General features: G+C 34.6%; 1 protein-coding gene across 1 annotated transcript in view; it reads left to right on the top strand.

Annotated features, from left to right (window-relative positions):
• Positions 1-13182, top strand: part of pax7a (paired box 7a) — a 58885-nt gene extending 45703 nt beyond the window's left edge. Inside the window, exons 9-10 of the mRNA XM_016504154.1 lie at positions 8381-8630; positions 12625-13182. Coding sequence (XP_016359640.1) covers positions 8381-8630; positions 12625-12740 — 366 coding nt within the window. The 3' untranslated portion in view covers positions 12741-13182. The remainder of the gene's footprint in view (positions 1-8380; positions 8631-12624) is intronic.
• Positions 13183-14523: the final 1341 nt, after the last annotated feature.

Raw genomic sequence — 14523 nt, 5'->3', positions numbered from 1 at the left:
CTCCCTCCCTCCCTCTCTCTCTCTCTCTCTCTCTCTCTCTCTCTCTCTCTTTCTGTCTCTCTCTCTCAGTTGAGGCGCCAATGCAAAGTGAGAGGAGCTTTGCTGTGTGTGTGTGTGTGTGTGTGTGTGTGTGGTTTGCGTTTGACTTGTTCCTGGTGGCTGAATCCATCCCATATTCACTCAAGCATATCAGTGGAGGAGAATAGACAATTGTGCCTCCACACATTCTTCAAATGCAACCAAACAGAAAGCATATTAACCTTCGTTTAGCTGACAGACTGCGGCCAAGATCTGTGGAAATATTTAAGAAAGAAATGTGATTGCTAATACAAACAAATGTATATATATATATATATATATATATATATATATATATATTTATTATTTTTTTTTTAAACGTACTTTATGCTTTTTATATTACAGATACAGAAATTTTTGATGATACAATATGCAAAAATTATTCTTCTTATTATTAAAAATTATTCTTATTAAATAATAATAATAGCAATGATAGCAATTATCATTATGCATTTATTTTGGGTAATATTATAAATATAAAAGTCCCCCATTCTGACATTCTGTCAGTTATTGAATTTATCTTTTTATCTCTTATACTATATAAAATAGTTATTATGTGATATATAATCTTTATCTCTTAAAAATAAACAGTTAAGGCAGAGATGCACCAATGTAGAAATGTAGACAACACAATATATCAACATTTGTATTTTATTTGTATTTTATTTTATTATTTATTTATTTTATTCGTTATGATATTCAGTTAGTGAATGATCAGTTATTGATCAGTTATTTAATTTATCATCTCACCAAAGAGTGATCAGAGATGTAGAATTATAAAAGATTGGAGAAATACTGATTAATGTTGTGTTTCGATAAACAATAATCATGGCCTACATTAAACTTATACTGTTTTTTTTAATATATATATTCACACTGACGATCCTTTATAATTTGACTGCTAGATCAGGCATCAAAATATCATAATGTACAATAGAAAAAAATTATATGCTTGTATGTTTCGATTATTTGTGTGCTGACTGAGTTCTGGTTTTGTATGCTTCTATTTTCAGCTTATTTCATCTATTCCTTCATTTTAAAACATAGTCCTGGCTGGTATGATTTGATTGCCACTATATTATGCATGCCTACATTAGAAGCCTTTCTGAGAAGCGTTTCTCCGCAGCTGTCAGTGTGTTTGCTGATGTGAGGTGTGACTGACCAGAGGAGAGAGGTAGAGGGCACACTATTTAGTACAGTAAACATCTTCTGAGGAGTGACAGCTTGTTTCAGCGGCTGATAATGGCTCTCATCTGTGTCCTGTATGTCAGTGCCCAGATTCTGTCGGTGTCAATCAGAATGTAATTGAGCACGATTATCACACGCTCCCTTCTCCTCCAGAACACCTACTGCCCTGCGTGAAACTAGCTCTGTTCCAGCCTAGTGAGCTCCCTATAAACAGCATTAGAAGGCATCGTAGGTAGCAATCCCAGCATGCACTGTGGGAAAAATGATCAAGGTGATATCAATAAAATAGGTCACTCTGATTAAAAACACAATATTTTACCTAATATGTGCGCTATTTATTTTTATGCTTATATATGAAAGTAATTTTTGCCACAGAATAAAAATATGCCATTATTTAGAATTGCTAGACATAAACCAGTCTTAATTGTGAGATAAAAAGTCACAACTACCTTTTTAATGTGTTTCGTATTCCTTGGTGGAAATAAACACCCATACTTTTGCTTAATATACTTAATAATAGTATTTTCTTGTAAAGTGTATAATCTTTGTTTTATTTACAACTCGAAAAAGCATTTTATAGTGTTTTTTGTGACTTTTTATACTTTTTTTTTTCTCCCATTTCTGAGTTAATTTAATATAAACTCTAATAAGAAAAGTCAGAATTATGAAACATAAACTTGCAACTTGCAAAAAAACTAAACATTGAATTACCTTTTATATTTTTTTTTATTCTGTGGTGGAAATAAGCTGCCGTATTTATTAAAGTACACTGAAAATAAAGATTGCCATGAATGAATTTCACTCAGAAATTGCTAGTAAATTTCACAATTATAAACAGCAAGTAACACATTGATATTTTGAACTAGAAAGGCGGAAATAGTATTTTCTTGTGAAACACTGTAATTCTTGTTTTATTTACAACTAGCTTACAAAAACGTTCATGTGAAATCAGTTGTGGGTCTATGTAAGGGTTCAAAATCAGTCACTTATTATGTTCCATTGTGGTTATTAGGTTACTCTATTTGGCAGCTGCACTGTATTTTGGAAAAGAGCTACTGCTTCTGCAATGCAAACACTAGAATGCTTCATTTATTCTAACTGGGCCATAGTTGTCTCGCATTGCAACGCTCCTCAGTGTCCGCATAAGTGGTCCATTTGTATTCTTCCCCTTCATTTTCTCACCTCTCTCTGTCTATCTTTCTGTGTCTCTGTCCATTTACTCATTTCACTTTCACCCCCACTCCCCCATTTCTGTCGGCCTTTTCTCTTCCTCGTCTCTCTCGCCTTCTCTTTTCTATTCGGAAGCCTCTTTTCAGTTTTGATTAATGTGCTTTGGCCAATTACGGCTGTGACACAGCGAGCGGCCCCCGTCATCTGTTCTGTGTCAGCAGTCAGGCTGGCTGAAGCTCCCAGGCTGGTTAATTGGCCCGCGCTCCCCTTCCACCGTGACCAAAAGCCTCTAATTGAATTTATGCAACCACTGTTATTTTTAAATAGTCATTTTGTCTCAGATGAGCAGCACCACTATGGGAAGTGGAGGAGAGCGGTTAATCCATAGTCGTGTTTAAAAAGCATCTGATTACCAGCCAATCTGTGTGGATTATTAGAAATATTTCACTATACATATTTCAAAGCAGCTTTACAGAATATCATAATGTGTGTGTGTGTGTATATATATATATTTATATATATATATATATATATATATGTAGAACGATGCATTAAGAGTCGGGGTGAAAACTTTTGAACAGATTGAAGATGTGTACATTTTTCTTATTTTGCCTAAATATCATATTTTTTTAATTTAGTACTTCCCTTCAGAGGCTATAGAAGATGTTTCACAGAAGACAAGACCAGTTAAATTTACCATGATCTTCAAACTCAAAAAGTTTTCACCCCCCGGCTCTTAATGCGTGGTTTTTCCTTTGGAGCATCATTGAGCGTTTGAACCTTTAGTAATAGCTGCATACGAGTCCCTCAGTTGTCCTCAGTGTGAAAAGATGCATCTCAAAATCATACAGTCATTGTTGGAAAGGATTCAAATACACAAAAATGCTAGAAAACCAAAGAATTTGTGGGACCTGGAGGATTTTTCTGAAGAACAGCAGGCAGTTTTACTGTTCAGGGCAAACAAGGGACTCATGAACAACTATCACTAAACAAAAAAAAATAGAGCTGTGGATCATTCAGGTTGAACAACATTAAGAATCAACTTTTGAACGGGGTCATTTTTTTTTTATAAATTCAACTATTATTTTCTCTTGTGGACTATATGTAAACCTCTTTTATGTGAAATATCTTATTCAGGTCAGAATTAAACAATAACATGCATTTTGTATGACCCCTCTTATTTTGGTAAAATAATTAACATTTTGCAGATTCTGAAAGAGGGGTGTAAACTTTTGACCTCAACTGTATCAATCTAAAACAATTACAATATGAAATGAAGTATCCACAGTGCTGCGCCTGAAATCTTTTTCATCATTTTACTACATTGATTGCTGCAGTTCTTCCAGGATTCTCTCTGTTACGTTACTCTGCTGTAATCCCGAATGGGCGTCAGTCGAAGGGGTTGATAAATTACAGCAAGCGTTATTTGCTGTAATCTTGGCCCCAGGACTGTCCTTTGAAACGCAGGCAAACAATCGACAGCAGGAGTGTGAAAAAGCGCTCACAATTTCCAGTAGAGGCGACTATCAGCCGCGCAGATCATTGAAGAGAAGAGATGATATTCTGTGGCTCTCAGATAACTCACACACACACTGAGTGGGCTGATTCCCCTCCGTCTGCCCTCCTGACCTGCACTAAACTTGAAGGTAGCACTGGAGGGCATTAGGGTAGGGGGGAGTTAGTGGTGAGAGGAACTGTCTAATCCACTCTGGGCTAGATTAAGAGTAGTGTGTGTGTTGGCCGTGAGCCTGGCGAGGGTGCAGAGGCCTGTGCTATCTGCTCTGTTGGCAGGCTGGCCTGAAGGCAAACTCAGTGCTGCTACTGGAGTCTTTGTACTCTTAAAAGCCCCCCGTCTCACTCTCTCCACACACAAACCCCCTCCTCAAAGCCTCTCTATCTGTCTGCCATCCCTGCATTTCACTGCGTTCTTTATTTATCTTTAGTATATGTAGTTTGTTTCATTTTGAAATGTTGTATATCTGTTTTTAACTCTGTGTTCAGATATAAATAGACTTTGGTCGAAGTAGATGCCATATTTGATTTGATGTACGGACAAACTCTTGAAAAAACATTGTTTGTAATAATGAACAAGCATCACAATAGAGGTTAGAAAGAGACGAAAAGTTGCTATTTATGTATTTTTATGTACTTTGAGTTATTGTTGGATGTTGTGAAAATTATTCTGGTGAATATGTATGTGTAGGTTTAGATATAGTTTGTAGTTTTGCTAAATTTGTGAAAAACTAATAAAAAAATGAAACAACATCAATAATAACAATAATATAGTCAGTTCATGTACTAAAAGGAGGATGGAAGTAGAGACCATTTAGTTTAACATACTTTTGTGTACTGGAGTGTCAATTGTTCAGCCAACAAAACATTCAAAGTTTTGGGACAAAAAAAATATTTTATATTTTGAACCAGCTATAGTTTTTTTTTTTTTTTTTTCATTTTATTAGTTTCTGTTTATATACATAAAGTCTTATTTTAGTTTTAGAAATTGTAGTTTTACTTTAAGTTAATCTAAATTAAAATGAGAAACTTTGACTTGGTAAAAGTTTTGTATATTTTATTAATTTAATGTTTATTTTATTTAAATAATAATAATAAATAATGAATATAATACATTTAAGTTTAAATTTTATTTATTTTTTAAATTTGAGTAAAATTGTCATTTTAGTTTTTGTTTTAGTTAACTATCATAACCCTAATGACCAGAATATTATGTTGAGTGCAATCTCTGTGAAATGACTTTTAATATTTCTTATCCAGTAATGACAAACAACTGGAAAAGGTATGAAAGTGCATTGGTCGAACGGTGAGTGAAAGTGGCAGTGATTCGCTATTTGTGCCAGATTGCAACCATTTATAATTTGCACAGAAATACTATAACATTATTTTTAATGCTTAATATAGAGGAAGAATGAGTTGTTCGCAATTCCATTTTTTCAATACAATTGCTTCAAGTACTACTTTTTTCTTCTTCTTCTTCTAGTGAACATGCAGTTGTAGCACAACCTTAATGTTTGGCTTTTGGGAAAATCGCCTCTTGAAATGTTGTCATCTGCACCCGACAGATTCCTTTTAGCTCCATAGTTGTCGAGCCGTTTCTCCAGAGCTTGACTAAACACGAAAGGACTCATCCTATATTTAAGCAGACAAAAATTGTATAAATTGACTGTTAAGGAAATTAGAGTGGTATGAACGAATCCCTTTTAGTGTGTTGCACATGCACTATTTGTTTATCTGAAAGGATGCACATTGTATCAATTTACAATTCTGGGTTTGCGCCGCCTCAGGCTGGAGGGTCTCAGAAGTTGGAGAATTAATTAGTTTTTTATTATTATTTATGGAGTAATCTACTTGGAGAGAGGAAGGCATTGCCTCTGGGCTGTGTCCTTTAAACACTGGAGCCCTGACTTCCATTATCTACCGCGCACACGACGCACAACAAACGAGAAAAGCACTGCAGATGATATAGTCGAAACAAAGGAAAGAAATGTATAGCCTACTTGGGAAGGAAAGAGAATTCAAGTATGTGAAATGAAGGTTTATTTAGTTTGTGAACTGTATTATCAGCCGACGTTCGCCGGAGGTGGTTGTTTTGCGCAGATATGTCACACACTCCCGTATCAGATTAATAGTCTGAATGATATTGATTTTTGTTTATTTAGCTGCGTTAATGTTCTGGGTGGGTAGATTTGTAATACAATCTCAGCTGAGCTTAATCTTTCCCCTGCGGCGAAGTTTAGTGGTTACGCCACTTTTGGTCAAGGTGCGTCAAGGTCACGATTCCCCTGAACAATTTCTAACTAAAATACTGTTGAACACAGAACAACACAACCACAATTTGTCAGTTTAATAAACACATCCAATATGAAATTAATCATTGTAAAGTGTTTGTATGAATCCAAGGCCTGGTATTAGGCCATAGTTCAGTTAGAACATTTAAGTAACTTTTATAAACGTGCCTCAGACAAAAATATTATTGGTTTGCATCTTGAGACAAAACAATGGCAATGACATATTTTAAGATATGTCAGTGCAAGTTTCTTTCAGTTAAAACTGCTAAGACATGCATTTAATCTGGGACTAGCTTAAACCTTGTCTGTGAAACCGGGGGCAAGAGTTCAAAATTTGGCCATAACTATAAGGGACAGTTCACCAAAAAATGCAAATTCTGTCATCATTTACTTGCCCTCCAGTTGTTCCAAACCTGTATGAGTTTCTGTCTTCTGCTGAACACAAAAAAAGATATTTTGAAGAATGTTGGTGACCAAACAGTCGACGGTAGCCCTTGACTTCTGTAGTATTTTTTTTTTCATTCTGTGGAAGTCAATGGCTATTGTTATTGTTTAACTGTTTGGTCACCAACATTCTTCAAAATATCTTCTTCTGATTAAAGAATTTTCATTTTTGGGCAAACTGTCCCTTTCATTGATGTCTATTCAAAGGTATAGCTGACTAAATAAGACTGTTATGCTAGATGTTTGGCCAATTTTTTGGAAGTCTCTTAAAATATATAACACATAACCCTCTTCATTGTATGACATATATATGTTCTCACATATTGCCACAGATATTGCACACAAAAAGAAGATGGCTCAAAGTTCAGAATTCAAAAATTACATTTTATCCATTACGGGAAAGCCTGCAATCTCACTTTTTTTAAGTGAGTCTCGAATTCAAACTAATGAATAAAAAAATGTAAGTCAAGATTATCTGTTAAATTTATTTCTAAATTCAAAATACTTCAGTGTTAGGGATGGGAGATCACGTACTTGGCTCTGTTCGGGCGGCTGCTCATTATTATTCATGAGCGTGGGGGTGTTTCTGGGGCCTGGGGGCGGGATTATCTTCTCCCTCAGTGCTTGTTGTGCTGGAGGCCTCGGAACAGGGGTCTGTTTGGCACTGCCGCTGGGGTCTGATGGGTCTGGCCTCGCTCCCCCGTATCTTTCTTTTGCTGTATCACTCTTTCTGGCCGCTGCTAATCACTCTGGGACGCTGGCTGTGCTCTGTGCCTGGCACCAATTCACTCTCTGTCCCTTCCCTCCGTTTTTTTCGGACTGTGAGAATGACCTGCCGTGTGAGAGGAACTCTTGCCGTTGTACCATTTGATAACTCAGAGCATTAAATATCTGCAAAAGCGTTCAAAGTTAAAGTATTTGGTAAAGTATTTGCCCCTCTTAAACACATGCCAAAAAGATCAAAAAGCATCAAATCTTTGAAAGATATCACAGACTTTTGCAAAAAAAAAAAAAAGAAGAAAAAGCTTAATAATACAAAATTTGATTATGCTTAGTTTAAAAATACAAATAAAATCCTTCCATCTTGTAGTCTTTCATAAAATAAGAATGAATATTTTGTTTTCTTATTGCATATGTATCAGCTTTAATGTTCTTATAGAAATAACAAAAGGAGTCAAGCACCAGGAAATTAGGATCAAGCATAAAATAACGTGAAAATCAGCTGAGAATTGAACAAATCATTGTTAAATCTGGTGATTAAGAAAAAATACAAGACTTGTTCACCTTAGAAATGGTTCTAGAAAGCAAAAATGCAACAAAATCAGCTGAGAATTGAACAAATCATTGTTAAATCTGGTGATTAAGAAAAAAATACAAGACTTGTTCACCTTAGAAATGGTTCTAGAAAGCAAAAATGCAATAAAATGCATCATATTTTGTGAGAAACTATGACATGCTTAAGCAAAACAGGCACTATATTCTGGAATCAGCACCCAAAAATAGTAAGAAACAAGTACTGGATTTCATTTAGCAAATACAATGCACGGTGTCTTCACAAAATTTGTTTGAGAAACTAAATGCAACTTTATATTTTGCCGTAAAGGTTGCATAAAAAGCAAGTTGTCCTTTATTGGTCATTTTACATGCAAGTTGGCCATTCCTGCTAAACACCTGCTTCTGTCTTTCTGTCTCTCTAGGTGATGAGTATTTTAAGTAACCCCAGCGCCGTCCCGTCCCAGCCTCAGCACGATTTCTCCATCTCTCCTCTCCACGGCAGTCTGGAGGCGTCTAACCCCATCTCAGCGAGCTGCAGCCAACGTTCAGACCCCATCAAGGGTGCGGACAGTCTGGCCTCCTCTCAGTCCTACTGTCCCCCCACATACAGCGCCACCAGCTACAGCATGGACCCCGTCACTGCTGGATACCAGTACAGCCAGTACGGCCAGAGTACGTACCGCCCCTCCATTATATGCTCTGTGTGTGTCTGTATGTCTCTGCTGTTGAAAATGTGTCGGTAAGTCTCGCTAAGGGTGCATTTATTTCATCAAAAATACAAAGAAAACAATATATATCATTACGATTTCAAATAACAGTTTTTTTTTATTTGAATATGTTTTAAAATGTCATTTATTTCTGTGATGCAAAGCTGAATTTATAGCATCATTACTCCAGTCTTCAGTGTCACATGATCCTTCAGAAATCATTCTAATATGCTGATTTTCTGCTTAAGAAACATGATTATTATTAATATTAAAAACAGTTGTGCTGCCTAATAAAAATTGTGGAAATCATAATATATTGGACTCTTTAGTTAATAGAAAGTAAAAAAAAAAACTGCATTATTTCCATTTCCTGCATTTATTTTTTTGTAACATTATAAATGTCTATCATTATTCATCATTCATCATTTTTTATCAATTTAATACATAATTGCTAAAAAAAAGATAGATAGATAGATAGATAGATAGATAGATAGATAGTAGATAGATAGATAATTTTCTTTTAAGGTTTATAAAGTATTAAAATTACCTAAGATAGATAGATAGATAGATATAAAGAAAACAAGAAAAAGAAACTAACATTTTAAAAGTTAGTATATATCGTGTTTTGGCCTTTTTGTGGGCCAAGATTGTTTGTGTCTGTATGTCTCTGCTGTTGAAAATGTGTCGGTAAGTCTCGCTAAGGGTGCATTTATTTCATCAAAAATACAAAGAAAACAATATATATCATTACGATTTCAAATAACAGTTTTTTTTTATTTGAATATGTTTTAAAATGTCATTTATTTCTGTGATGCAAAGCTGAATTTATAGCATCATTACTCCAGTCTTCAGTGTCACATGATCCTTCAGAAATCATTCTAATATGCTGATTTTCTGCTTAAGAAACATGATTATTATTAATATTAAAAACAGTTGTGCTGCCTAATAAAAATTGTGGAAATCATAATATATTGGACTCTTTAGTTAATAGAAAGTAAAAAAAAAAACTGCATTATTTCCATTTCCTGCATTTATTTTTTTGTAACATTATAAATGTCTATCATTATTCATCATTCATCATTTTTTATCAATTTAATACATAATTGCTAAAAAAAAGATAGATAGATAGATAGATAGATAGATAGATAGATAGATAGATAGATAGATAGATAGATAGATAGATAGATAGATAGATAGATAGATAGATAGATAGATAGATAGATAGATAGATAGATAGATAGATAGATAGATAGATAGATATCTAATTTTCTTTTAAGGTTTATAAAGTATTAAAATTACCTAAGATAGATAGATAGATAGATAATATAAAGAAAACAAGAAAAAGAAACTAACATTTTAAAAGTTAGTATATATCGTGTTTTGGCCTTTTTGTGGTCCAAGATTGTTGCGATAAAGTAAACGAAAATCTAAATGCTGGTCTTGGTTCTGGACAGATGACTCAAAATCACCTATTTTACATAATTGGTCTAGTTTATGGTTTCATTTATAGCTTGCATTTAATGCAAAAGCCATTCAGCTCAAATTAGTTAAGTTAATTGTTTTCCATAAACTGTTTGTGGTTAGTATTTTTTTTTTTTAAGAAATTAATACTTTCATTCAGCAAGAATGCATTAAAGGGATCAAAAATAATAGCAAAGACAGTAAACGTTACAAAAGATTTCCATTTTAAATAAATGCTGTCCTTTTGAACTTTCTATTCATCAAAAAATCTATTAATGTACCAGTTTCCACAAAACCATTATTAATAATTGATCACCAGTAATAACTGATAATAAATTAGCAGCAAATCAGCATATTATAATTATTTCTGAAGGACACTGAAGACTGAAGTAATGATGCTAAAAACAAAATAAGCTTTGCATTACAGGAATAAATTACATTTCAAAATATATTCACAGAGAAAACAGTTATTTGAAATTGTAATAACTTTTCAAAATATTACTGTTTTTACTGTATTTTTAATCAAATAAATGCATCCCTGGTGAGCCGATACAGCACGCGCTGATCTTTTCAGTAGGGAATCCACTATAGTTTAGTCACACTGATGCCCTGTGCGTATCGACAGTTAAGAGTGTGTTTCCTCTCTGAGGGTGAGCAGTGCCCATCTCTCTGACCCCTCTGCCCATCAGAGCAGGGCAGACAGATGCTCCTGATAAAGACCCCAGCACTGGCCCTGGGCTCCACTGTTAGTCACAGTATTCTTCCCTCGAATGGGAAACGGACACTTCAAAGCCCACTTTTACACCCCATGGGTCCTAATGTCCTTTTAGTCACCTCTCACAAACACACACACACACACACACACACACACACACACTTCAGGGCAGGAAAGAATTGACTGATTGAATTAACATAATCAGAGGCTGATGTTGTCACAGAAGTCAGTGGTTTCGTGTTTTGTGATGTATATGTCTTACAAACCTTGAGATATTGTGTCCAAACTTTAGTTTGGGGATAAAATTGTTCCCCAGAGGTTATCTAAATCTAACAAAACTCCCTTTGAGGATGTCTTCAAAGATTTATTAAAATGATTCAAAATCTTTTTTTTTTCATGCAAAAATGCATGTTTTGAGGCTTGGGTTAGTCTGTAGTCATTATAATGAGCTCTATAGAGGTCTTTGGTTTGTCTGCGGTGAGATGTGTAGGTAAACGTGTGTGTGTGTGGGAGTGTGAAGTAGTGTCAGGTCCATCAGAAGGTGCAGGAGGGTTGATTGAAGAGATCTGACGAGCGAATGTCAGGTTAATTATGAGTGAGATTGAGAGGACTTATCTGTTTAATGAGTCAGATGAGAGAGCTGCTGAAATTGAGGCGAGTATGAAGCATGAAATCTCAAACGCTCAGAGTAATAAAGACTGGCACACACACACACACACACAGAGCTGAATGAATGACACCAGGCGTTCCCGTCTCTCTGGCCCTTGATTGACTAAATGCCCATTTTAGTTTGTAATATCTTTTATTAATCTTTATATGTGCCATTTGTTGAATACTCTAGTCAGATGTTTAAAGAAGTGACCAGTGACTGTATTAAACAAGTAATACTGTGCCACTTGTGGTGGATTGTGTCAGTAGTGATGTTTGAATCACAAATGTGATGGTTCTGTTTTAATGATTCGATTGAATCACTGTTGTCACAGTTTACTAAAACTATAAAAAAAATTATTTCCAATTGTTGGAATAAATGAAATAAATAATTTCATATAAACTTAAACGTAAACGTATTTATTTCGGTTAGTTACCAAAGCAACTAATTTTCTTTTAAGGTTTATAAAGTATTAAAATTACCTAAGATAGATAGATAGATAGATAGATATATAGATAGATAGATAGATAGATAGATAGATAGACAGATAGATAGATAGATAGATAGATAGATAGATAGTAAATTCTATAATAAATGAATATAAATAAAAATAAATAAATATATACATATAAAAAATATATATTTTTGAAAATATAAAAATGAAAATATAAAAATAAAAGCTAATTCACAATAACTACTATTTTAATAACATAAATAATAAATAAAATAACACTGCAAAGTACAAGGGAAAGATGTGTTTGGGAGTAAACCATGCTGAAACCATAAATACAATTTTTTTTAAATGCCATTGTTTATGAACCTGTTTTTTAAAATCATAATTTTGTCTCTTTTTTATATACAATAAATACAACCAGTAAAACTAAAAATATATCTAAAAAGACCATGCATTGTCCTGGACCGAAATGGTCCAGCATCAGTAAATAAACAACAAAAAGTCCAATGTATGTACATTTGAATCAGTTTTTGAACCGGTTCATTGAAACCATTTGAACTAATCAAACTGAAGGTCTTCTGTTTGCTAGTGGTGTTTTATTAATGCATAAACTGGTGTGAGATTGCGCTTACGTGGAACGTCCTACTCATGAGTACGTGTTTGTGTGTCGTTTCCTACAGCCGCTGTGGACTATCTGGCCAAGAACGTGAGTCTGTCGACTCAGAGAAGGATGAAGCTGGGCGATCATTCGGCGGTGCTGGGACTTCTGCAGGTGGAGACGGGACAGGCTTACTGAGTCCGATCACTACACACACACCTTCACATGCTCTCAGATGCACAAACACCTCCTCCGACCAGCTGGAGCTCTTCAGTGCATCCGCCAGCACGAGCGTGAGAGGCTTTTACTCTGATTCTCAAGACAAGAAACTTGCCATTCCATTTGACGTGACCTTCTCGTGATTCTGGGCTTGTCTTGTACCTCTAACTCGGACAAGAGGACCATGCAACGGCTGCAGGCACGTCGACGGACGCAAGGACGCATTCCGAGCCATTTCCAAAACGTACTTTCACCTCGCTGTGCATAGTCGTGTATGAATCTCTGTGTCATTACAATGGATAATCTCGCTTGTTTTCTATCGATATTGTTATTACAGTTGTTGTAATTATAATTATCGTAACTATTGTTTCGTTTCGTTGTTTCAAGATCCACACGTAGCATTTTTTACTAATTCAAACCCCGAAGTTTTTTACGTGAAATGCTAGCAGTGGGCTAAAACGAACAGGGGATCGAGTTTGTGAGTGTGTGTTGAAAGTGTAACTGCTGGTTTTTCACTTTCCAGCCGTAATGTTCCTGAGCGATTTGACCTTCTCTGCCTTCATATTTCACTTGACATTCCATGCGAACTTGGCCACTCTGTAGGAAGTCTGGCTTTCTGCTGGGAATTAGCAGTGCTTTTAGAGGACCAGCGATTTTTCCCTCGCTCGAATGCCAGTTTAGTCCTCAGCGATCATCTGGGGGAAAGAAAACGACATTGCCTGGATACTGGCTTTAGAAAGTTTTTTCTAAATTTTATTCTTTAATTTTCTAGAGTGAAGTAACACTTTGCCCTCAAACTAACAAAAATTCATAGTTTTAAACATTTCTATTATGGTTTTGAGTTAAGCAATGCAAACATTTAACATTCCATTTAGATTATACCGTTTGCTTTTATTAACAAAGTAGCATGTTTCAAATGCACAAGTGGATTTTAGACCAAGTACTACAGTGTTTAAAAGTTTGGGGTCAGTATGATAAATATTTTTGATGATACCTTTGATCAAAAATACAGTAAAAACAGGAAATATTATTACAATTTAAAAAAGCATTTTCTATTTGAAAATATTTAAAAAATGTAATTTATTCCTGTGATGCAAAGCTGAATTTTCAGCATCATTACTCCAGTCTTCAGTGTCACATGATCCTTCAGAAATCATTCTAATATGCTGATTTCTGCTCAAAAAACATTTCTAATTATCAGTTTCAAAAACAGTTGTGCTGCTTAATATTTTCGTGGAAACCATGATCATTTTAGTTTCCAGGATTCTTTAATGAATAGAAAGTTCAAAAGAACAGCATATATTATAGCATATTCATAACGTTATAAATGTCTTTACTGTCAATTTTAATCAATTTATTGAATCTTTGCTGAATAAAATAATAAATTTATTTAAAAAAATCTAACTGGCCCCGTACTTTTGACACTTTATGATAATTTTGACAACATTCCAACTATTTCTGCCTGTGATCAGATTACAGAAGTGACCAATTAAATAATCCATCTCAACCTCTTTCTTACGTTCCCATTTCATTTTCTTTTTTTTTTATTTTACAAATTGATGCAAATACACACGCCAGGGCTCCTGTAATTAAGATCCCATGCATTCACAAGTTTGTACAAAAAAAGTTGTGAAATTTCGACATTTGTGTAGCACTCACAGGTGACATTTTGACACATAAATGGAACTGTACAGTAGATGAAGCAGATCGTTTATTGTTTGTTTATAAAGAATATGTTTTATACTAAAACAGAAAAGTTGTT

Source organism: Sinocyclocheilus anshuiensis, unplaced genomic scaffold (assembly GCF_001515605.1).
Source record: "Sinocyclocheilus anshuiensis isolate Anshui unplaced genomic scaffold, SAMN03320099.WGS_v1.1 scaffold262, whole genome shotgun sequence".
NCBI lineage: Eukaryota > Metazoa > Chordata > Actinopteri > Cypriniformes > Cyprinidae > Sinocyclocheilus > Sinocyclocheilus anshuiensis.
Note: the sequence above shows the minus strand (reverse complement) of the source record. Positions and strands in the feature narration are given on the sequence as shown.